General features: G+C 35.9%; 3 protein-coding genes across 3 annotated transcripts; all 3 read right to left on the bottom strand.

The window, feature by feature from the left end:
• Window positions 1-6,156: 6,156 nt before the first annotated feature.
• Window positions 6,157-9,055, bottom strand: LOC133706371 (laccase-14-like). The gene is made up of 6 exons (XM_062131894.1): window positions 8,834-9,055; window positions 8,483-8,634; window positions 8,046-8,290; window positions 7,792-7,917; window positions 6,743-7,681; window positions 6,157-6,582 (listed from the first exon to the last, which is right to left on the bottom strand). Exons 1-6 carry the CDS (start codon window positions 8,939-8,941, stop codon window positions 6,449-6,451), a joined length of 1,704 nt encoding a protein of 567 aa, XP_061987878.1. The 5' UTR covers window positions 8,942-9,055; the 3' UTR covers window positions 6,157-6,448.
• An 8,262-nt stretch (window positions 9,056-17,317) lies between these two features.
• Window positions 17,318-20,195, bottom strand: LOC133706370 (laccase-14-like). The gene is made up of 6 exons (XM_062131893.1): window positions 19,957-20,195; window positions 19,606-19,757; window positions 19,166-19,410; window positions 18,913-19,038; window positions 17,864-18,802; window positions 17,318-17,702 (listed from the first exon to the last, which is right to left on the bottom strand). The coding sequence occupies exons 1-6, from the start codon at window positions 20,062-20,064 to the stop codon at window positions 17,569-17,571; spliced, it is 1,704 nt and encodes a 567-aa protein (XP_061987877.1). The 5' UTR covers window positions 20,065-20,195; the 3' UTR covers window positions 17,318-17,568.
• A 2,529-nt stretch (window positions 20,196-22,724) lies between these two features.
• Window positions 22,725-25,623, bottom strand: LOC133668152 (laccase-14-like). The gene is made up of 6 exons (XM_062087887.1): window positions 25,393-25,623; window positions 25,030-25,181; window positions 24,574-24,818; window positions 24,322-24,447; window positions 23,274-24,212; window positions 22,725-23,109 (listed from the first exon to the last, which is right to left on the bottom strand). The coding sequence occupies exons 1-6, from the start codon at window positions 25,498-25,500 to the stop codon at window positions 22,976-22,978; spliced, it is 1,704 nt and encodes a 567-aa protein (XP_061943871.1). The 5' UTR covers window positions 25,501-25,623; the 3' UTR covers window positions 22,725-22,975.
• Between the last annotated feature and the right edge of the window lie 401 nt (window positions 25,624-26,024).

Consider the following 26,024-nt stretch of genomic DNA (forward strand, 5'->3'; position numbering starts at 1 on the left):
ATACTCATTCTAACAGGGTAGTGTTAGTCTTTGTGCAGGTCGTATCTGAACCTTAGTTGGTCGAGGAAGTCACTAACATGTGTGGACTGATCATTCCACAGTACGGCGTCTCATGCTCATTGCATTTTGATTTTCTGACGAGCTTTGCTTTATGATATTCTTGTTATGGCCTATTTGAGAAACTTTTCTATAAGAACCTAGAGCCATAATTGTATATATAATCTCATTATTGTATTACCTCGTGTGTGTATATTGAACATTATCTACTCACTGAGTTGTTGAACTCACCCTATTATTATTTATCTTTTCAGGCTTATAGCTTGTTAGCGGATCATTTTTGTTGAACCTTCTGAACCTTCTTTTTTGTTGTAATTTGTACCTTCCTTTTATGTCTAGTTAGTGCTCCAAAACTATGAATTTATATGAACTCTTGTATTAAAACAATCAAATTATATTATGAAGTTTATTTTGTTATTAGTGCTGCGTTGAACTCTGATTGAGTTTTGAAGAATAAGTTTGCATGTAAGTTTGGATTCGCATAGGTATGGAATCTTGAAAAGAAGGGAACCTTGCTTATGTGCCGGTTATGAATTCAAAATTCAGGTCGTGACACAACCGCCACCCCTTTCCTCTCCATTTTCACAGTAGCCTCCACAAGCTCTCCCCTTTCATTATCCAAAACCAAAGAGGAAGTTGAAGATGGCCCAGTTCTTGTTTTGGCTTGTAAACCAGTATTCACCAAAAACCCATCACTCATTCCTTCAAAATCAGAGACTTGCACCCTTGTTGAGTTCCAAGAACAAGGTTCCATGGCCAGTACAGCAACAACAAGAACGACCTAGGGAAGGGTATTGGTGTAATTGCTGTTTGAGGTGCCAATAAGTGTAACTTCCATTAAAACAGAGAAGACAAAAGTTGGAGTCTTTAGAATGCGGTCATTGATGTGGTTTTTTATAAGGAAGGAGAGGAAAGAAAAGGGTAAGTGGTCCAAGTGGAGATAAGTGGAGACTTTGAAGAGATGGTCGGACAGTATTTTTCAAGGCACCAATCCATCCAACAATCATGCGCAAATCTCTACTTACGTGTAAAGGGAAAAAAAGTTTGAAAACTGAAAAAAACTTCAGATCTTTTAATTGTTAGTTTTTCAACCGACATCCTCTGTTACTTAATTTTCTTAGAGAATCATGGGAGGAAAAAATATTATAAAGACGAAAGCAAACAACTGACATCCTTTTGTTATTGATTCAAAAGGGCAATCCTATTAAGATTTCTTTATGCATTTCCAAATGCATGCATGTTCATTTAATCTTTTAATATAAATATATTTTAGTAAACAAATGAGCACGATATGCATACTTCCAAGATAATGTTCAAGCTTAGGAGACAAAATATAAAGATTATATAACGTGAAATGTGCTAAATTTGTCATAGTTTAACATGAAATGTGCGAGTAACAATCTTATATTACTCGGAGAAATATTAAAATTATTGTAAAGTGTAATATTGATTGAAACAAGAAAAATAAATAAATTAAATATTAAATTAACACCCTAAAATCTTCTTGGTTAACCCTATAAATGGATATTCCATATAAAAAAACAAAACATGCAAACCATAAAAGTCAAATACATTAGTATTTTGTTAAATTTAATTAGTTTATTTTGTTGAAATTACTAATTTTTTTCTTTTTATAAATTTTTATAGCAAGGGAAAATTTGAAATCACGCTATAACTAAGTAACATTGAAATCAAGATATTTTCTTATTCTAAATATTAAAATTTTATTTGTCATTTACTTATAGATAATTTGTTTGTACCACATAGGTTTCGTAATTTTTAGTATGAGGCGCAAAAGAAATCCAAAAAATATATGAAAAAAAGCAATCTTTCAGGTTTGAATGACATGGCGGTTTGGAAGGATTTCAGTTCGCCATACATCTCAGAGACTGTATGGACGGTATACATTTAGCACGTGATGTATGCATATTTTACGTGACAATCACAATTCAGAGCAGGGAACCGCAGCTGGTTTGTTCACAGTTTCGTTACCATGCACATGAGTAATTCCATTTCGTTTGTTTCGCATGCAAAACGGATGATAAGATTTTTTTTTTAATTTCATCCACTTTTTTATTTGTTATTTTTTAAAATATATATATTTTTAATTGACAACATTTTTATTTTGCAGGCTATGGTACTTAGACGTGAAGCCAAACCCAATAAAATTTTTGTGGAAACTCATGTGCGCAGTGATAACAGCCAAAAAAAGGTGCAACAGTTCAAGGATAGTCAAGCTTAACACTTTGTGGTATGTTGGTTTTCAATTTTTTTTCTTAAATTATTATTTACTTGAATTTGATGAATTTATTTTTTCTTTTTCAGGGGACATATAACAACCGTTTGAAGGATAGATACGAAGACGATCCTGCAACCCACATGGATATTGATTCAGATTTGTGATTAGAGGCAGAATTGTCCAGTGGACCAGTTAGAAATCGGGTGTACAGACTCTCTAATTCTACGGCCGAGTACTTACGAACGACCTGTAGTGTTTCGACCATTGAATGTTCGCAATCAATCTGGAGTGCTTAAACTATAGAGTTTGAGGCAATTTTAGACCAACGAATACATGATCAAACAATTCATGTCAAATGAAAAATATAAACAACTCATTACGGATTGTCATGACCCTATTTTTTACAACATAAATTCACAAAAATGAAATGAATGAAGAAAAAATGAGTTTTGGGTCAAAACAACATAAATTGAAAGTCTTGAGAATTTAATCAGAATGAATTATAAGTTTGGGAGCCAATTGTGGTAGAAAAAGAAAGAATTGATAAATTTGGGTATTTAATTGTGCTTAGAATTAGTTTAATTAATGAAATCAGGAGCTTAATTGAAGAAATAATAAGAATTCAGGACTGATTTAGGTCCAAATTGCAAGAAATTAAAGTTCAAAGACCGTTGTGTAAAAGGCGCTGCAATGCAGGGTTTAATTACAATTTGGTCCAGGGGTCCGATTGAAAATGTTAAAACATTGAGGACCAAATTGAAAAACAGCCACCCTCGCCCTGAAACAGTGTCGTTTCACGCCCATTCATCGTTGTCTTCCTCTAGAAACAGAGGAAGCCACCGGTGAAGGAAAAAACAAAACGCTGCCCAGATGGTCTGAACCAGTAACCAGGCCGGGCTGTTAGGTTTAGTCCACCCTATATGGCTAGGCTAGACCCAGCTCAAAAAACAAAAAGAAAAAAAAAATTAGCTGGGTCTAAGCCTGAGACTCGGCCATCCTAACCCTTATACTTGGCTATAATTTTTATGTCCCATATAATTTTGATATTTTATCAAACAAGCTACTTTTGATGTTAGAACATTCCTAAAATATTTGTGGAACTTCATGGGTTATTTATAAACCCTCATACATTATTTTATTTTTTATATTTGTGTTTTGTTTTTTTTCTTTTCTTGAGATATGCTCAATTTATGGATCGTATTGTAAGTGCAAATTTGTTGGGTAATACCTTTTTTAAGCTTGTCTAAAAAAAAGTCAATATAATAAAAATGATAAACAAAAAGAAAAAAAAACATAGAAATTTTTTCTTCTTCATTAAAAATTCAAAACTTTATGAATTTATTCACTAACACCAAAGTCAGAAATATCATATTTTTAGGGTTTGTGCAATATTTACCAACATCAAAGTTGAAAATATTCATAAGTACTCTTCACTGACACTAGAGTCAAAAACATAATAAGAAGAACAAAAAAAAAAGAACAAATTCTTAGCAATTTTAATCAAAACCAGCAATGGTGTTTGCCTCATATAAGATGCTTAAAGGATGATTGTATTTTTTTTTTGTGTAACCAATCTCGGACCATAGAATTTCTATTGATTAGTTAGGATTTCTAATAACTATAATATTAGATAATGACTATTTAAACTAGATATTTTTTTTAAAAAAAACAAGAAATCATATATTTATTTTTAAAATCAAAACTTTTTTACTTAGTCACCACAATTTTCAAGTTTGACACTGATTATAAAAAATTATGCCAAGTAATAATAAAAACGACTCCCATTGAATGGTACCTATCAACCTTTCAAACATGAAATGTGCTAAATAGGCATATTCACGGTTCGGTTCGGTTTAAATTATAAAAACTAACCGAACCGAGTATCTTAAATTTTTAAAAATAAAAACCGAACCGAATCAAATTTTAGTTCAAACCAAACTGGTTCTGTTTGGTTAAATTTGGTTTTATAGCAAAAAAAAAAAAACTGGAAAATCTAATCATCCCATCAATGAAGGAGACCTCTCCTAAATAAGCTTGTAAATTAACAAACTGTAGAGAAAAAAAAGAGAAAAGCAAACCCCTAAATCTTGTCGTCGATTGATTTCAGGAGGAGGTTAAGAACTTCAACATGGTAGAACCAAAAACCCATTCAAATCCCCTGACATCTAAACCCCCATAAGACTATAACTAACACCATTGAGTGCTGATCTCTGATTTCTACCCCCAGCCTTTTTTTATATATAAATTTAACCAAACAACTAGTATTCAAAAATCATAGCTATCATCATCAAGCAACTGTTGGGTTCTCATCAGAGAAAAAAGCATTAGATTCAGAGAGGGAGCCCTTCTCCTTGCAATCAGCAAAATCATCATCACTATCGGGATCTCGAGCAGGATCAGACTTGTTCACGGCGGAAAAAGCCTTGTCGAGGAAGGGTTTAAAAGCCATCTCAATAGCTTGCCACCCAAATGCAAGAGCCCTGAATGCAACCACTGCCTGTAGTTGAAAACTTGAAAGGGAAAAGAAGAATGATTTTTGAGGTGAAAAGTTGGTTGCACTGCAGTCTTTGCCACATACGGTGGTTTTTTGTGAGGGAAGGGGAGTTTGTGAAGGCAGGGGAGAGGGGGTGGTTATGTTAGGTAGGGTTAGGTTAATTAACTATTTATACTCCTTGGTTGCCAGCGGGTTTTTTATGATTTTTTGGTTGGTCCGGTCCGGTTTGTCGGTTTTATAACTAAAACCGAAACCGAAACGGATCTGTTAAAATTTATGATTTTAAAAATTGGTTTAATCGATTTTTTATCTTGGTTCGGTTTTTTCGGTTAATTTTTCTCTAATTTTTTTGATTTTCTCTGTTAATTGGTTTTTTTGAACACCCCTAGTGCTAAACATTGAATGTTTAGCATGAAAATGGTAAGATACATGTACCTATCCTTTTAATTTGAGTGTATTTCATAAATTAATCTTTGGTTTTTAAATTATATAATTTGATACCTATCAAACATCAAACTTTTATTTTTTTTTCAAATTAAACACTGGTTTAATTGATTTTAGTCCTTATATTTAATAATTTCTAATCAAATTTCAATATTTATACAATTAAATCCTTGATATGACTAAATTAGCTTTTTTAAAATGCAATTTAACCCCTAAACTTCAATTTCTTTCAATTGAAGCTTAAATTGAACTCAAAAATCAATTTTTCTTGCAATTAAGACTTTAGTAAATTTAGTTAAACATTGAAAAAAATTCAATTGAATTCATAAACATCCAATTATGAGTTTCTCTTTCTATATTAAATTTTTCTTGTCAATAAGATCTTCAGCAGTCAAAATTAAAGTATCAATTTTTCTAACCTTAAATATTTTGATCTTTCTTAACTAGTTTTTAACTGATCTTTAAATATTAAATTTTCTAAGTGTTCTTTAATTTTTTTCAACTTTTTATATTTTTTTCTGATTTTTTTAGGTTCTTTTATATTTTTTTTAAGAGAAAAGTTTGATGCCGATAAATTGGACGGTCGGATTTGTGAAGGCGGTGGCTAAATTTGCTAATTAAATGAGAGAGAGGGGTTATTGATTTGAGAAAAGAAAGAATGATAGGGAAACCAGGAACTGTCATATTTTAATTTATTTAAAATTATTGATGGAATTCTGGTTGGTAATTTCATCCATGTTAAATTGCTAATAGAATTTTTAATGATTCTTTTTTTACTTTTTCAATCCCATTTTCATTTTAATTGATTATTATTAATAGAAATATTTGGTTGGTATTTTTATCGGAAATTACCGACAAAATAGTGTCTACGCCTTTTTTCAATCTTCTAGTGTAACCATTCCATGGGAGCAGAAGGCAGAAATTTAAAATACCGACATGGAGTGGAAAAGTACACAAGTCGGTCCAAATTCTTTTATTAAATTAATAGCGAGGAAAAGGCTGACATTGCCCATCAAGAAAAGCAACATTCATTACAGTTACAAATGAAATGTTCCCTAATCCCTATTACAAAAATAAAATGAAATGAAATGTTCTTTCTTAAGGATTTATTCAAATCACAATATGACCACAATGCTGCCAAAAAAAATTACATTATTCAAATAATTAAATCTTGATTAAACAGTCATTTGCTTCACTTGCGATAGTGCGGAGGACTAGGAGCAAGATGGCAGGGTCGCCGGAGGAGGGCGCATACTTTGTGCCCTTGTTCTGCCGTTCCTCACGATGAGAACTGTGTCCATGCCCCAGCTTGAGTGCTTTTCCAAGTGACAATGGATGAACCACACCCCTGAAAAATGGGATCCATGCTCAATATCGCTATACAACAAGACTTGGAAAAGGACAGTTTGTGCTTAAAATACCGGATCTAGCTGTCTCCAGTACTGTTAAACTATACGTGGATTAGAAAACTTAAACTATTGGTAAGAGATATCTTCTAGAGGACTTACCAGGATTGTTGGCGACAAATCTGATGGCAGCCCACCCGCTCCGAGGAAGTGCAACAGTGTTGATTTCAGGAGGATCGATCAAATTGTAAGACTTGGGATCAGTCTTGTTGTTGAAATTACCCTTTCCATGACCAACCAGGTAGAAACTAAATCCATGTAGATGGATAGGATGGTTCATCTCAGCTAACAAATTAGTCCCTTGAAAGACTATCTCAACTGCTTCTCCATAATTCAACATCGTCACCTTTGTCCCTTTGGCCGTAGCGACATTAATACTCGTCATATTTCCAGTGAAGTTGAAATACTTTTGTGGCTCACTTGGGAAATCTGCGTCGAAAACACCATTGATGCTTCTATAGTAGGCTTGCAATATATCAATTGGCTTAGCTGCAAAACTGACGTTGTTCATGCTTGCAGCTAACCGATTTGGTCCTGTGCATGTTGCCTCGGTGCAAGGCAAAAAATTCAAAGCAATTGTAATATAAAGACGTCGGTTAATTGTTTGAGGGACATTAACAGGGTGGTCTCTGCTAGCTAAACCCCTGACACGACTGGTGTAGTTTTCTGCAGCTGCAGTATCATTAAATACTGGGAGGACTGGGAGTGGAATAGATGAAGGGCGGCTATAGTTGCCATTATATTGGAAAATAGCTGTAGTAGTGGTTTCGTCAAATGCAATCCCAGCACCATCAGCAAAAGAGTGAGAAGCAATGTAATAATAGCTTCGAGGCTGATTTGCTGTGACCAAAATGTCCATTGTTTGTCCTGGGGTGATCATTATATAGTTGGTGGTTATGGGTTTTATGTATGCCGCATCTTGTCCAACAACTGTGAGGCTATGGCCCGCAATTCCGAAGAATTGTTCTTCGTTCATCACGGCATTTATGACTCGCAGAAGGTAAGTCCTGCCAGAATTAACCTTCAAACGGTATGTGTTTTCTGCACCAAACATGAAAAATGTGAGTAACTATTATAGTCATAATGATAATTGAATTTTCCCCCCCACTTATCTCCAAATTATTCAGATAGTTACGGTATGCATGGCTTACCTTCGGAGCATGGATAGAGATCTCCTGGCTGGCCATTGATGGTAAGACTGTTGGATATTGCAGGTCCACCACCAGTTGCAAGAGCTTCGTCAATCACCGCCTTCACATCACCCTTAAACCAAGATCCTGCAAACAATTTTTTTTTTAATTTAAAAAGTCAGATGTACAATTTAGAAAGAAGATCTGAGACATTTGATTGGAAATTTTCTTTTTTGAAAAAACAATAAGAATCCATGATGAAACTCGTTGCTCACCAATAATAATTGTTCGTTCTGCATAAGGTGCGGGAAACGGATACGTGGTTCCACGAGCCGGCGAGATGACAATGGCACCATGGACTGTGGCTCGAGTCCAGTCGCTATGTGCATGCCACCACAGAGTTCCTTCTTCATCAGATAATATGATCTCGTATGTGAAGTTTTTTCCTGGCTGAATTGGGCACTGTGTGATATTTTCGGGGCCGTCAGACCATGGATTTCTTGGCTGCTTCACTCCATGCCTGAAATATAAGAATATTTAAACAAATGTTAGGTTCGCCTAATTGGGACCTTCATATCTAGAAAATTGATGATATAATTAATGAAATGTACAGTACCACGGTCTCCAAATTAAAGTATTTAATCTTAGCTGACCTATCAGAGTTTTTTGTTTTTTTTTAAAACCATTTTTTATCTTATTAAAGCAAGATTACCAATGAATCGTGACACCGTAATCTCCTTCATTGTGTACATTGACATAAATTGTATCGCCTCTACGAGCATGTATTGTTGGCCCTGGAAAACTTCCATTTACAGTAAGCATAGTCTTTGTCTCGCACAGTCTTGTAAACTGGGCATTTTGTAGCTGCAAATAAAGAAGAAAAAAAGTAAAAATTAAAAGCAATATTTTAAGCATTTAGCTGAAACAATTAATGGGAGTTTTGAATAAGCAGAGTGCATAACGTAAACTCAGTTAAAAAAATGGATTAGGCTAAGTATAAATGAAAGAAGAAGAGGAAGAAGAAGAAGAAGCAATCTGCAAGCATGAAGAAGTAAAGGCTTACAACAAAATTATAGCGGTGAACACTGCTTTGAGCCATGCAAAGGCCCTCCCAATCCATGGCCATAAACCATATCAGCCCTGCGATAAAACCCAACCTGCTTATCCCCATTTCCTATCACTGCTCTCGTAACGATATATAATCAAATTCTCTCTCTCACTCTCTATCTCTCTTTATATAATCGATGATGTTCCTCAGATCGTTCTCGCTTTGTGATGATCATAGTAGCCTGCGCCCTTGGCTATTTATATAAGAAACCCTTGGGGATCCGCGAGATGATTAATTTTACTTTGTCACGATATCAATAAATTAGACCTTTGAACTTTCAAAGAAAGACCTACCAAAACACGTGGAAAAAAAGAGAAATGAACTTGGATAAAAATAACGGATCTGGCAAAACACGCAAGAACACCACCCTGGGAAATTGAACACAGCTAAGAGGGTAGGTACATTACCATATTCTAAAGGAAACTGTAGGCGCTGTGTTCCTTGGTTTTGCTGTTATTTTCTTTGTTTTCGCTTATAATATGATTAATTATATTTTGGAACCCATGAATTGACTTTCCAGTAAGGAGTAGCTTGGATTGCGTCTTCCCGAATAAAGAACGCGGAAAGCCAGGTTCTATTTTTCAAAGGCAGAACCTTCGAAGCCCACCTTTCGACAAGGGGTACCCCAGCGTCTTTACCCTAGCTAGTTAGACATATGTGCTGCCTATCTTGACCATGTCTTAAACGTGAAATCAACAACCCTATGCCCCGCCGAGAGAACACACGCGCTTGCACGCGATGATAATAATAATAGTAGTATGATGGTACCTATGCACTGGCGGAAAAAAAAGAATTATTAAAACATTTAGGTGGTGCTCAATGGTAAGAGTTTGGAACCAAGAGATTTGTTTCATTTATGGTCTCAAGTCGAGTCTTGTGATTGCTCATATGATGACCACTGTAGGCTTACATGGTCGTTAACTTCAGGGCTCGTGGGATTAGTCGAGGTGTGCGCAAGCTGGCCCGGAGACCCACGTTAAACTAAAAAAAAGAATTATTATAATTATTAGTCATTCTATTTCTTGTTTTTTTTTAACAATAAATATCCGAGATAGTTTATGCGCATTTCAACTAATCCTTCAAGACCCTAAAATTAAAGATCATATAAGTCTTAAATAACTCTAAAATTTATGACGGAATTGATTAGTTGAGTTACATTCCTCAAGATTAATCTTTTTATTTCTTATGTGACTATAAGGTGATTATATTAATGATATCGAAATAAAGTGAGAGTGTTAAACATTAAATTGAAAAATTATAAATTATTGTATGTTTTATTATGAATTATATTTGCAATTTTTTGTGTTTAGCTTAGGGGAAACTGAAGTTTCATCTTAAATAAATGGTGACATAGTGGAAGTCTATTACATAAAAGGATCACCGTCCCTTTGTAGATAATTGCTCGAGTCCACGAGCAGGATGTAGATTACTCGAATCCACGAGTAAGAGATTGAGGTTCTGAATGAAATTCTTATTTCAATGAAAATTCAAGTGTCTATAACGAGGATTGGTTGCTTATATTTATAGTTGTCAATCCTAATTCCAATCTGAAACGTACTTGCGGAGATAATTAATAAAAACATACAATATTCCTACATAGAAACGTAAACTAAAGTTCTAACTTTTAAACAATAATATCAGTAGCAGAGGGGCACTTAAATAATGGAATCCGTGTACAATAAGGAACAGAGCAGTAGTGGCAAAGTATGCTTCTAACTCAGAAGCTTGAATCCTAGCGTGTTTATCCTTGCTGCACTAGGATTCCATTTGGTCTAGAATTCCTTCCTTATATTGTCCTACATCAGTCTCCCCTTCTTGAACAGAACACGTCCTCGTGTTGATCAGGTGAGAAGGGCATTCATCGGGGGGATGATATTCAAACAGGTCAGTAACATTGAAGGTGGGAGAAATGGTCATTTCTGTAGGGAGGTCCACAACATATGCATTGTCATTAATCTTCTGTAGGATTTGGAAAGGGCCATGCTTTTTATTGTTCAGTTTGCTATACGTTCCTGCCGGGAGTCACCCTTTACGTAGATACACCATCACAAGATCTCCTACCTAATAGACTTTTGCTCTTCGTTTGCGGTCTGCGGATGTTTTGTTCTGGACATTAGCTTCCTCTAAATTCGCTCGCACTTCTTCCCGAATTGTTTTAATCCGGTCGGCCATATGCTCTGCTGCGATGCTCATTCCTGGAAGTTTAGGCAGCGGTGCTAGGTCCAGTGCATGATGTGGTGGCTGGCAGTAGATAATTTGGAATGGAGTTTTTCCCGTGGACCTGTTTAGCATGCTGTTATAGGCAAATTCAGCCTTTGCCAGTGTAAGATCCCATTGTTTTGGTCTCTCCCCTGATAGGCAGTGGATTAAGTTTCCAAGAGTACGATTTACAACTTCCGTCTGTCTATCGGTTTGAGGGTGGCTAGTGCTACTGAATTTCAATGATGTATCAAACCATCTCCATAATGTTCGCCATAAGTGGCTTAAAAATTTTGTGTCTCGATCCGAAGTGATGGATTTAGGAACCCCATGTAGACGAACAACTTCTTTGAAGAACAGATTTGCGATGTGCAAGGCATCTGATATCTTTTTGCATGCGATGAAGTGAGCCATTTTCGAGTACCTGTCCACTACTACAAAGACGGAGTCAAATCCACGCTGAGTTCGTGGAAGTCCCAGAATGAAATCCATAGATAAGTCTCCCCAAGGGGCTGTTGGGATGGGCAACGACATGTAGAGACCTGTGTTCTACGTGTGTCCTTTGGCTGCTTAGCACGTGGGACAACGTTTGACATGGTTACCAAAATCTCATTTCAGTTGGGGCCAATAATACCTCTCTTCTGCCATGGCCACGGTTTTGTCCCGTCCTAAATGCACCCCAAACCGCCACCATGTAGCTTGCGGGTTATCTATTCTCGTAAGGAGCTCCTGAGAATACATAACTGATTGCCCCAGAATAAATATCCCTCTTGAATATGCATGCCTTCCTGTGAGAGTCCCTGTAGATATTTGGTCCAAATAGGGCCAAAATCTTCATCATCCGCATATAAATCCTTAAGGCAATCAAAACCTATAACTTCAGTCCGTATGGTGACAAGTAATAGCGCCCTTCGATCAGAGCATCCGCTACTTTATTTAACTGCCCAGCCTTATATTTCAGGGAGAAGGTGAACCTTTGGATTAAGGATACCCAACGTGCATGCATTCGGTTCACACTATTCTGGTTATTAATGAATTGTAAGGCGTGGTGATCACTGAAGAGGATAAAATCCTTTTGCACTAAGTAGTGCTCCCAAACCTTTAAAGCACGAAACACAGCATAAAGTTCAAGTTCGTAGGTAGACCACTTCTTGCAAAATTCACTTAGTTTCTCGCTGTAGAAAGCAACAAGCCTTCCTTCCTGAGATAATACAACACCAACAACAACAATAGACGCATCACACTCCACTTTAAATAATTTATCAAAATCTGGCAGTGCGAGAACTAGAGCAGAAGACAGCTTTTCTTTAATTAGTATGAAGCTTTGTTCTGCTTCAGGTCCCCAATGGAATTTCCTTTTCTTCATGCATTTAGTGATCGGTGCGATGATTCGATTAAAATTTCTGACAAACCGTCGATAGAATGTTGCTAGGCCATGGAAGCTACGCACCTCGCTGACATTCTATGGAGTAGGCCATTCCCGAATGGCTCTTATTTTGCCTTCGTCGACTTTAATCCCCTCAGCACTCACAATAAATCCCAAAAATAGCAAACTACTGGTCATGAATTCACACTTTGTCAAATTAACATATAACTTGTTCTGTTGTAATACTGTTAGCACTTCCCTCAATGCTCAAAGTGGTCAGACTTGCTTTGGCTATATATTAATATATCATCGAAGTACACTACAACAAAACAACCAGTGAAGGGTTTAAGTACCTGATTCATTAGGCGCATGAAGGTACCCGGGGCGTTGAATAGTCTAAAGGGCATTACTAGCCATTCATATAACCCTCTCTCGTCTTGAAAGCAGTTTTTCATTCATCCCCGGGTCTAATTCAAATCTGATGATACCCACTCCGTAAATCAATTTTTGAAAAAAATTTTGACCCTGACAGCATGTCTAGCATATCCGCTAGGCGAGGAATTGGAAACCGATACTTAATTGTAATTTTGTTAATGGCTCGGATGTCTATGCACATGCACCAACTGTCGTCTTTCTTTGGTACTAGCAAGGCTGTCACCGCACAAGGACTCATACTCTCCTGAACCAGTCCCTTTCTAATCAGCTCTTCTACCTGCTCTTGTAGGATCTGACTCTCTTTCAGACTCATTCGATAATGGGGTCGATTTGGCAGACTAGCCCCTAGAGTTAAATCAATCTGGTGCTGAATATTGCGCATAGGGGGTATCCCATCTGGTAGCTCTGATGGTATGATTTCCTGAAACTCTGTTAGTAAGGGTTTTAGCTCCTGAGGAATGTTGTGAAGTTCGGTACCGATTCCTCCCCCAATTACTAATGTAAAAAAGCTCTCCTGTCTTCTTGGCTTCATCCATAAATTTTTCCCCATCGACCAGAAGCACTGACTTCCCTTTAGTTTTCAGTTCGACTACAGAAAATTCTTCCTTTATTGGACCCAACATGACTTTCTGCCCTTTACTCATGAAGATATACACATTATCATGCCCCTTGTATATAGCATCCACATCAAATTGCCACGGTCTGCCTAGAATTATATGACAGACGTTCATTTCAACTACGTCACAAGTAACGTTGTCTAGGTAATTTTGCCCAATGGAGAATTGAATGCGGAAAATTTCTGTGACCCTTGCTTCTGCACCCTGTTTGATCCAGCTAATCTTATATGGTGATGGACGCCTCTCAGTTTTTAACCCCAGCTTTGCTACCATGTTTTTTAAAATTATATTCTCGCTGCCGTCGTTATTTATAATGACATCACATACCTTTTTATTCACGGTGCACCTAGTTCGAAATATGTTGTGTCGTTGTGATTGCTCTATCTGTTTTGGCGCAAGTAGTAGTTTTCGAACTACTAAGGAACGTGACAATAATTCTCCCTCATCCCCCCCTGTGACTTCGTCTTCTTCATAGGTGTATGCTAATTCATCTTCTACTCCTTCTGCTGTTAAATCTGGTTCTATTAAGTTCACTGTGCTTCGTCTAGGACATTGATTGGAGCGATGTCCTGGCTGCCCACATCGATAGCATTTATCTATCGATGGACGAGCATAAGGATTTCTAGGTGCTTCTATCGCTCCTCTAGTCTTTGAGGGTGCCCCGTTATTGTTTGTTCCTTTGGAAGTATTGATGGGCGGTGGTTGAAAGGCTGGAAACTTTCCTTTGTGTATTGCAACCCGATCAAGATCAAAAGAGCTTCTTGTTCCAGCTATCGACTTTGCTCTTTCCAGTCGTGTTTCTGTTTTCGTAGCCAGGTTGATGGCTTCAGTTAAAGAATATATGGTTTGCATGGAGACCCGATCCTATATAGCCAAACGTAGACCACTAACAAACCTGCTGACTTGTTGCACATCAGTTTCTAATAGATTATTATGTGAGGATAATATATGGAATTCTTCAACATATGTTTGCACTGTTCTGTTTCCTTGTTTGCAATCCTGATATTATTGAAATAGGATCTGTTCATAATCTGGTGGTAAATATCTGGCTCGTAGAAGTCGTCTCATCTTTGCCCATGTTTGTACCATCCCTTTTCTCTGTCGCATTCGCGTGAGTTGTAGCTGCTCCCACCATGCGGAGGCTCCTCTCATTAATCTGTAAGTAACCAATTTTACCTTTTTATCTTCAGGGATCTTCATGTAGTCGAAGAACCTTTCAACTACTGCCAACCAATCAAGAAACCCCTCTATTTGCAACTGACCATTGAAACTAGGTAAATCCATTTTCATACGAAATGTTTGTGGTTCTCGCCCTCCCACATTGCGTTGTCCCTGGTGATTGTGTTGAAACATGTGTTCGATAAATTCCTCATCATCACTCAGTTCATCCTCGTAAGCTAACTGCCTATGTGGAATTGGAAGGCGTTCACGAGCAGGAACAATCCTTTCCCTGTAATTTTCGCCTTCATGCTGCAGGTTATTGCCTGTTGTTAGCCTAGCAAGGGTTGCTTGTATTGCTTGTAACACTTCTGGGTCTCACGCTGGAAGTTCCTAAATTCAGTTTGTGTGATCATGCCCTCTTCATGTTTGCCGTCATCAAGAGCTTCGTTTTCACTCCGTATGTTTGTCATCTGAACAAGTTAAACCTGCTCTGATACCAACTGACGTAGTAGAAGTCTATTAAATAAAAGGATCACCGTTCCTTTGTAGATAATTGCTCGAGTCCACGAGCAGGAAGTAGATTACTCGAATCCACGAGTAAGAGATTGAAGTTCTGAATGAAATTCTTATTTCAATGAGAATTCAAGTGTTTGTAACGAGGATTGGTTGCTTGTATTTATAGTTGCCAATCCTAATTCCAATCAGAAACGTACTTGCGGAGATAATTAATAAAAACATACAATATTCCTACATAGAAACGTAAACTAAAGTTCTAACTTTTAAACAATAATATCAGTAGCAGGGGGGCACTTAAATAATGGAATTCGTGTGCAATAAGGAACAGAGCAGTAGTGGCAGAGCATGCTTCTAACTTAGAAGCTTGAATCCTGACGTGTTTATCCTTGTTGCACTAGGATTCCATTTGGTCTAGAATTCCTTCCTTACGCTGTCCTACATCAAATGGTCACGTGCATAACAGGCTAGGAGGAGGCACTGTCATTCATTCATAGTGCGACTTTTGCGTGTTGGATGTGTAAACATCGATTCATGAAAAATAATTGACAAAGGAGTGATTTGTAGAATACTAACAAGTTGATTATTACAATTAATTGATTTTAAAAAAAAATATGAGACAAAAACTTGTGTATTGGTAATTGAGTTTTTTTCTAAATTTTTTTTGGGCTGGGACACATATTTCATTCTTTAAGTCCCCTTAAAAAATCTATTTGAAACTTTTAGTCACTTTATGTCAATTTAAAATAAAAAAATAGGTTAGGTAAAAATTTATTATATTTGTAAGAAGTAAACTATAATGGATACTAATAGAAAATTGACAAATAAAAATAGTAATACCGATGAAAAATATTATATCAATAATTTCTAATGAAAATAGCAATACAATTTTTTTCGTCAATAATTTTCAATGAAAATTATAATAGAATAGATATAACAAAAAAATCAATTAAAATTCTTTCGACAATTTAACATGTTAACCATGCGAACAAAATTGAATGAATTAAAACTTGAAAGTTCTTCCCTCCCTTTTTTCTTCAACTTTTTGTCAAAAAAACAACATCCCCTCGATTTATATTTTCTAGTAAATTCGGCGACCCTCTTCAGAAATCCGGCCACCAAGACTGTAGGCATGGATTTACATTTATTAGAAGTGTTAATTTTTCTCTCTTGGTTTTATTTCTTATGAATCTTCACTGCACCAAGTAAGCAATCATTTTTTTTTTGTATTGATGCATTATTTGTACGTTAAGATTTGTTTGAGATTTAAGGTAAATTAACTTTATTCGTTATTTATTGAAATAGAGTTTAATTTTATATAAAGTTGAATTTGAAATTGATAGATACATTATCTAAAGTTTATGAATTTTCAATAAAAAGAATGTGTGAACATGGATTCTCTGTAAGAACAAATCCCCGAGAACTCTCACTATAGTGGTCAACAAGAATTTGTTGACATTAACGCTTACATACAAACAAACAAAGTGGTTAGAAGTTATACCCTTTCTCAACTCTTTCGTTGATTCGACTTCGATATTTAAGCTGCTTTTACTAAAATACCCCTCGAGATTTGATGAGTGGCAAGCATCTTCTTCATCCATCTCCCTCTCACTAATATCCGGATTCGGATTCTGATTCTTTTAACGTTTAAAATTCCTTTTAAAAGTATGTGAATTATTTTATTTTTATTTGTACTTTAAATTAATTTTTAGATTATTTTAATATATTGATGTTAAATATAATATTTTTTATTTTAATATATTTTTAAATAAAAATTACCTTGAAAAGTAATTACTATTATAATTCTAAAAATATCTTGAATTCTTATCTCTCGGATGAAAACCAATTATGATATGGGAAAATTAAATCTAAAAATGATGTCCAAGTTCATAAAGTTGTTGAAGAGGCGTGAGTTTAATTATTATTATTTATTTTATAGAGATTATTTGTTGGTAATTTCATCACACGTTAAATTGATAGAATTTTTAATGATTCTTTTTTTGCTTTTTCAATCCCATTTTCATTTTAATTGATTATTATTAATACAAATATTTGGTTGGTATTTTTATCGGAAATTACCGACAAAATAGTGTCTCCGCCTTTTTTTCAATCTTCTAGTAATCATTCCATGGGAGCAGAAAGCAGAAATTTAAAATACCGACATGGAGTGGAAAAGTACACAAGTCGGTGGAAACTCCTTTATTAAATTAATAGCGAAGAAAAGGCTGACATTACAGTTACAGATGAAATGTTCCTTAATACCAAAATAAAATGAAATGAAATGTTCTTTCTTAAGGACTTATTCAAATCACAATGACCATAATGCTGCGAAAGAAAAAATTCAAATAATTAAATCTTGATTAAACAGTCATTTGCTTCACTTGCGTTATGGCAGAGGACTAGGAGCAGGATGGCAGGGTCGCCGGAGGAGGGCGCATACTTTGTGCCCTTGTTCTGCCGTTCCTCACGATGAGAACTGTGTCCATGCCCCAGCTTGAGTGCTTTTCCAAGTGACAATGGATGAACCACACCCCTGAAAAATGGGATCCATGCTCAATATCGCTATACAACAAGACTTGGAAAAGGACAGTTTGTGCTTAAAATAACGGGGCTAGCTGTCTCCAGTACTGTTAAACTATACGTGGATTAGAAAACTTAAAACTATTGGTAAGAGATATCTTCTAGAGGACTTACCAGGATTGTTGGCGACAAATCTGATGGCAGCCCACCCGCTCCGAGGAAGTGCAACAGTGTTGATTTCAGGAGGATCGATCAAATTGTAAGACTTGGGATCAGTCTCGTTGTTGAAATTACCCTTTCCATGACCAACCAAGTAGAAACTAAATCCATGTAGATGGATAGGATGGTTCATCTCAGCTAACAAATTAGTCCCTTGAAAGACTATCTCAACTGCTTCCCCATAATTCAACATCGTCACCTTTGTCCCTCTGGCCGTAGCGACATTAATGCTCGTCACATTTCCTGTGAAGTTGAAATACTTTTGTGGCTCACTTGGGAAATCTGCGTCGAAAACACCATTGATACTTCTATAGTAGGCTTGCAATATATCAATTGGCTTAGCTGCAAAACTGACGTTGTTCATGCTTGCAAATAACCGATTTGGTCCTGTGCATGTTGCCTCGGTGCAAGGCAAAAGATTCAAAGCAATTGTAATATAAAGACGTCGGTTAATTGTTTGAGGGACATTAACAGGGTGGTCTCTGCTAGCTAAACCCCTGACACGACTGGTGTAGTTTTCTGCAGCTGCAGTATCATTAAATACTGGGAGGACTGGGAGTGGAATAGATGAAGGGCGGCTATAGTTGCCATTATATTGGAAAATAGCTGTAGTAGTGGTGTTGTCAAATGCAATCCCAGCACCATCAGCAAAAGAGTGAGAAGCAATGTAATAATAGCTTGGAGGCTGATTTGCTGTGACCAAAATGTCCATTGTTTGTCCTGGGGTGATCATTATATAGTTGGTGGTTATGGGTTTTATGTATGCCGCATCTTGTCCAACAACTGTAAGGCTATGGCCCGCAATTCCGAAGAATTGTTCTTCGTTCATCACGGCATTTATGACTCGCAGAAGGTAAGTCCTGCCAGAATTAACCTTCAAATGGTATGTGTTTTCTGCACCAAATATGAAAAATGTGAGTAACTATTACAGTAATGATGATCATTGAATTTTTTTCCCCACTTATCTCCAAATTATTAAGATAGTTACGGCATGCATGGCTTACCTTCGGAGCATGGATATAGATCTCCTGGCTGGCCATTGATGGTAAGACTGTTGGATAAATTAGGTCCACCACCAGTTGCAAGAGCTTCGTCAATCACCGCCTTCACATCACCCTTAAACCAAGATCCTGCAAACAATTTTTTTAAAATTTAAAAAGTCAGATGTACAATTTAGAAAGAAGATCTGTAACGTTTGATTGGAAACTTTCTTTTTTGAACAAACAATAATAATCCATGATGGAACTCGTTGCGCACCAATAATAATTGTTTGTTCTGCATAAGGTGCGGGAAACGGATAGGTGGTTCCACGAGCCGGCGAGATGACAATGGCACCATGGACTGTGGCTCGAGTCCAGTCGCTATGTGCATGCCACCACAGAGTTCCTTCTTCATCAGATAATATGATCTCGTATGTGAAGTTTTTTCCTGGCTGAATTGGGCACTGTGTGATATTTTCGGGGCCATCAGACCATGGATTTCTTGGTTGCTTCACTCCATGCCTGAAATATAAGAATATTAAAACAAATGTTAGCTAGGTTCGCCTAATTGGGACCTTCATATCTTGAAGATTAATATTATAATTAATGAAATGTACAGTACCACGGTCTCCGAATTAAAGTATTTAATCTTAGCTGACCTATCAGAGTTTTTTGTTTTTTTTAACACCATTTTTTATGTTATTAAAGAAAGATTACCAATGAATCGTGACACCGTAATCTCCTTCATTGTGCACATTGACATAAATTGTATCGCCTCGACGAGCATGTATTGTTGGCCCTGGAAAACTTCCATTTACAGTAAGCATAGTCTTTGTCTCGCACAGTCTTGTAAACTGGGCATTTTGTAGCTGCAAATAAAGAAGAAAAAAGGTAAAAATTAAAAGCAATAGTTTAAGCATTTAGCTGAAACAATTAATGGGAGTTTTGAATAAGCAGAGTGCATAACGTAAACTCAGTTAAAAAAATGGATTAGGCTAAGTATAAATTAAAGAAGAAGAGGAGGAAGAAGAAGAAGCAATCTGCAAGCATGAAGAAGTAAAGGCTTACAACAAAATTATAGCGGTGAACACTGCTTTGAGCCATGCAAAGGCCCTGCCAATCCATGGCCATAAACCATATCAGCCCTGCGATAAAACCGAACCTGCTTATCCCCATTTCCTATCACTGCTCTCGTAACGATATATAATAAAATTCTCTCTCTCTCACTCTCTATCTCTCTGTATATAATCGATGGTGTTCCTCAGGTCGTTCTCGCTTTGTGGTGATCATTGTAGCCTGCGCCCTTGGCTATTTATATAAGAAACCCTTGGGGATCCACGAGATGATTAATTTTACTTTGTCAAGATATCAATAAATGAGACCTTTGAACTTTCAAAGAAAGACCTACCAAAACACATGGAAAAAAAGAGAAATCAAATTGGATAAAAATAACGGATTTGTCAAAACACGCAAGAACACCACCCTGGGAAATTGAACACAGCTAAGAGGGTAGGTACATTATCATATTCTAAAGGGAACTGTAGGGGCTGTGTTCCTTGGTTTTGCTGTTATTTTCTTTGTTTTCGATTATAATATGATTATATGTTGGCACCCATGAAATGACTTTCTAGTAAGGAGTAGCTTGGATTGCTTCTTCGCGAATAAAGAACGCGGAAAGCCAGGTTCTCATTTTCAAAGGCAGAACCTTCGAAGCCCACCTCTCGGCAAGGGGTACCCCAGCGAGCGTCCTTACTCCTTACCCTAGCTAGTTAGACATATGTGCTGCCCATCTTGACCATGTCTTAAACGTGAAATCAACAACCCTCTGCCCCGCCGCCCCCCCAAAAAAAAATAGAAAGAAAAAAAATCACACACGACACGCACGATGATGATAATAGTAGTAATATAATGCTACCAATGCATTGGAGGAAAAAAGAATTATTATTATTGTTAGTCACCCTATTTTTTCTTCTTTTTTAATTGTAAATATCTATACTAGTTTCCGTGTATCTTAACTTATTATTTAAAATTCTAAAATTAAAAATCAAATAAATTTTAAACAATTCTAAAATTTATAACAAAACTGAACAGTTAAGTTATATCTTTTAAGATTAATTTTTTTATTTTTTAAATGACTACAAGGTGGTTATATTAATGATATAGAAAATGAGGTGGGAGTGTTAAACATTAAATTGATAAATTATAAATTATAAATTATTGTATGTTTTATTATGAATTATATTTGCAATTTGTTGTGTTTAGCTGAGGGGAAACTCAAGTTTCATCTTAAATGAATGGTCCACGTGCATAGCAGGTGAGGAGGAGGCATTTTCATTCATTCATAGTACGACTTTTGTGTGTTGGATGTGAAAACATCGATTCAAATGAAAAATAATTGACAAAGGAGTGATTTAATTGTAGAATACTACTAAACTGATTATTACAATTAATTGATTTTTTCTTTTAAAAAAAGATACGAGACAAAAACCTGTGTATTGATAAGTTTTTTTCTAATTTTTTTTTGGAAATTTAGAAAAAAACTTATCAATAATTTCTAATGAAAATAGCTATTTCTTCAATAATTTCCAATGAAACTTACAATGGAATAGAAAAAACAAAAATATCAATAATTTTTTTTCTACGTCAGCCATGCTGATAAAATTGAATGAATTAAAACTCAAAAATTCTTCCCTCCCTTCTTCTTCAACCTTTTGTCAAAAAAAAAAAACCCCTCGATTTACATTTTCTAGCAAATCCGGCCACCAAAGCTATCAGCGTCGATCTACATTTATTTGCAGTGTCAACTTCCCTCTCTAGGTTCTATTTTTTATGAACCTTCATTACATCAAGTAAATAATAATTATTATTATTTTGTATTAATGCATGATTTGTATATTAGGATTTGTTTGAGATTTGAGGTAAATTAATTTTATTTGTAATTTAATGAAATTGAGTTTGATTTTGATAAAAATAAAAATTAAATTTAAAATTGATAGATACATTATTAACGTTTTACATGAATTTTAAATAAAAAGAATGTGTGAACATGGATTCTCTACAAGAACAAATCCCCGAGAACTCTCACTATAGTGCTGTTTCGGATGGTTAACGGAATTGAATGAGTTTGAGTGGTCAAAATGAGTTTGTTGACCTTAACGCTTTCAGACAAGCAAACAAACAAAGTGGTTAGAAATTCTTAACTCTTTCGTTGATTCAACCTTGATATTTAAGCTGCTTTTACTAAAATACCCCTCAAGATTTGATGGGTGGCAAGCATTTTCTTCATCCACCTCCCTATCACTAATATCCGGATTCGGATTCTGATTCTTTTAACGTTTAAAATTCCTTTTAAAAGTATGTGAATTATTTTATTTTTATTTTTACTTTAAATTAATTTTTAGTTATTTTAATATATTAATGTTAAATATAATATTTTTTATTTTAATATATTTTTAAATAAATATTACTTTGAGAAATAAATACTATTATAATTCTAAAAATATCTTGAATCCTTATCTCTCGGATGAAAACCAATTATGATATGGGAAAATTAAATCTAAAAATGATGTCCAAGTTCATAAAGTTGTTGAAGAGGCGTGAGTTTAATTATTATTATTTATTTTCTAGAGATTATTTGTTGGTAATTTCATCACACGTTAAATTGATAGAATTTTTAATGATTCTTTTTTTGCTTTTTCAATCCCATTTTCATTTTAATTGATTATTATTAATACAAATATTTGGTTGGTATTTTTATCGGAAATTACCGACAAAAGAGTGTCTACGCCTTTTTTTCAATCTTCTAGTAATCATTCCATGGGAGCAGAAGGCAGAAATTTAAAATACCGACATGGAGTGGAAAAGTACACAAGTCGGTGCAAATTCCTTCATTAAATTAATAGCGAAGAAAAGGCTGACACTACAGTTACAAATGACATGTTCCTTAATACCAAAATAAAATGAAATGAAATGTTCTTTCTTAAGGATTTATTCAAATCACAATGACCATAATGCTGCGAAAGAAAAAATTCAAATAATTAAATCTTGATTAAACAGTCATTTCCTTCACTTGCGTTATGGCAGGGGACTAGGAGCAAGATGGCAGGGTCGCCGGAGGAGGGCGCATACTTTGTGCCGTTGTATTGCCGTTCCTCACGATGAGAACTGTGTCCATGCCCCAGCTTGAGTGCTTTTCCAAGTGACAATGGATGAACCACACCCCTGAAAAATGGGATCCATGCTCAATATCGCTATACAACAAGACTTGGAAAAGGACAGTTTGTGCTTAAAATAACGGGGCTAGCTGTCTCCAGTACTGTTAAACTATACGTGGATTAGAAAACTTAAACTATTGGTACGTAAGAGATATCTTCTAGAGGACTTACCAGGATTGTTGGCGACAAATCTGATGGCAGCCCACCCGCTCCGACGAAGTGCAACAGTGTTGATTTCAGGAGGATCGATCAAATTGTAAGACTTGGGATCAGTCTCGTTGTTGAAATTACCCTTTCCATGACCAACCAAGTAGAAACTAAATCCATGTAGATGGATAGGATGGTTCATCTCAGCTAACAAATTAGTCCCTTGAAAGACCATCTCAACTGCTTCTCCATAATTCAACATCGCCACCTTTGTCCCTCTGGCCGTAACGACATTAATGCTCGTCACATTTCCTGTGAAGTTGAAATACTTTTGTGGCTCACTTGGGAAATCTGCGTCGAAAACACCGTTGATACTTCTATAGTAGGCTTGCAATATATCAATTGGCTTAGCTGCAAAACTGACGTTGTTCATGCTTGCAGCTAACCGAGTTGAAGAATTACATGTTGCCTCGGTGCAAGGCAAAAAATTCAAGGCAATTGTAATATAAAGACGTCGGTTAATTGTTTGAGGGACATTAACAGGGTGGTCTCTGCTAGCTAAACCCCTGACACGACTGGTGTAGTTTTCTGCAGCTGCAGTATCATTAAATACTGGGAGGACTGGGAGTGGAACAGGTTTAGGGCGGCTATAGTTGCCATTATATTGGAAAATAGCTGTAGTAGTGGTGTTGTCAAATGCAATCCCAGCACCATCAACAAAAGAGTGAGAAGCAATGTAATAATAGCTTGGAGGCTGATTTGCTGTGACCAAAATGTCCATTGTTTGTCCTGGGGTGATCATTATATAGTTGGTGGTTATGGGTTTTATGTATGCCGCATCTTGTCCAACAACTGTCAGGCTATGGCCCGCAATTCCGAAGAATTGTTCTTCGTTCATCACGGCATTTATGATTCGCAGAAGGTAAGTCCTGCCAGAATTAACCTTCAAACGGTATGTGTTGTCTGCACCAAATATGAAAAATGTGAGTAACTATTATAGTCATGATGATAATTGAAGTTTTACCCCGCTAATCTCCAAATTATTCAGATAGGTACGGCATGCATGGCTTACTATCGGAGCATGGATATAGATCTCCTGGCTGGCCATTGATGGTAAGACTGTTGGATATATTAGGTACAACACCAGTTGCAAGAGCTTCGTCAATCACCGCCTTCACATCACCCTTAAACCAAGATCCTGCAAACAATTTTTTTTAATTTAAAAAGTCAGATGTACAATTTAGAAAGAAGATCTGAGACGTTTGATTGGAAACTTTCTTTTTTGAACAAACAATAATAATCCATGATGGAACTCGTTGCGCACCAATAATAATTGTTTGTTCTGCATAAGGTGCGGGAAACGGATACGTGGTTCCATTAGCCGGCGAGATGACAATGGCACCATGAACTGTGGCTCGAGTCCAGTCGCTATGTGCATGCCACCACAGAGTTCCTTCTTCATCAGATAATATGATCTCGTATGTGAAGTTTTTTCCTGGCTGAATTGGGCACTGTGTGATATTTTCGGGGCCATCAGACCATGGATTTCTTGGTTGCTTCACTCCATGCCTGAAATATAAGAATATTAAAACAAATGTTAGCTAGGCACTGTGTGATATATCATCAATCTTCATATCTAGAAGATTGATGATATAATATTATAATTAATGAAATGTACAGTACCACGGTCTCCGAATTAAAGTATTTAATCTTAGCTGACCTATCAGAGTTTTTTGTTTTTTTTTTAACACCATTTTTTATATTATTAAAGAAAGATTACCAATGAATCGTGACACCGTAATCTCCTTCATTGTGGACATTGACATAAATTGTATCGCCTCTACGAGCATGTATTGTTGGCCCTGGAAAACTTCCGTTTACAGTAAGCATAGTCTTTGTCTCGCACAGTCTTGTAAACTGGGAATTTTGTAGCTGCAAATAAAGAAGAAAAAAAGTAAAAATTAAAAGCAATATTTTAAGCATTTAGCTGAAACAATTAATGGGAGTTTTGAATAAGCAGAGTGCATAACGTAAACTCAGTTAACAAAATGGATTAGGCTAAGAATAAATTAAAGAAGAAGAGGAAGAAGAAGAAGAAGAAGAAGAAGAAGCAATCTGCAAGCATGAAGAAGTAAAGGCTTACAACAAAATTATAGCGGTGAACACTGCTTTGAGCCATGCAAAGGCCCTGCCAATCCATGGCCATAAACCATATCAGCCCTGCGATAAAACCCAACCTGCTTATCCCCATTTCCTATCACTGCTCTCGTCACGATATACAATCAAATTCTCTCTCTCTCTCACTCTCTATCTCTCTGTATATAATCGATGATGTTCCTCAGGTCGTTCTCGCTTTGTGGTGATCATAGTAGCCTGCATCCTTGGCTATTTATATAAGAAACCCTTGGTGATCCACGAGATGATTAATTTTACTCTGTCAAATTAATCCTTGGCTATTTCTTTAAACTTTCAAAGAAAGACCTACCAAAACACATGGAAAAAAAGAGAGAAATGAACTTGGATAAAAAAAACGGATTTGTCAAAACACGCAAGAACACCACCGTGGTATATTGAAGACAGCTAATTTGCTGGAAAAAAGTAAATTTTAAAAAAATAAATTATTTTTTTATGTTTGGCAGTATAATAAAAAATAAATTGAAAAATATTTTCTAGTGTTTGATTATGTCATGAAAAATAACTTATTAATGTTTTATTTTTTTCAAATTTATTAAAATAATAAAAATAAATTTTACAAATTAAAAAGTTGCATGAGAA

This window comes from Populus nigra, chromosome 11 (assembly GCF_951802175.1).
Source record: "Populus nigra chromosome 11, ddPopNigr1.1, whole genome shotgun sequence".
In the NCBI taxonomy this organism is placed as follows: domain Eukaryota; kingdom Viridiplantae; phylum Streptophyta; class Magnoliopsida; order Malpighiales; family Salicaceae; genus Populus; species Populus nigra.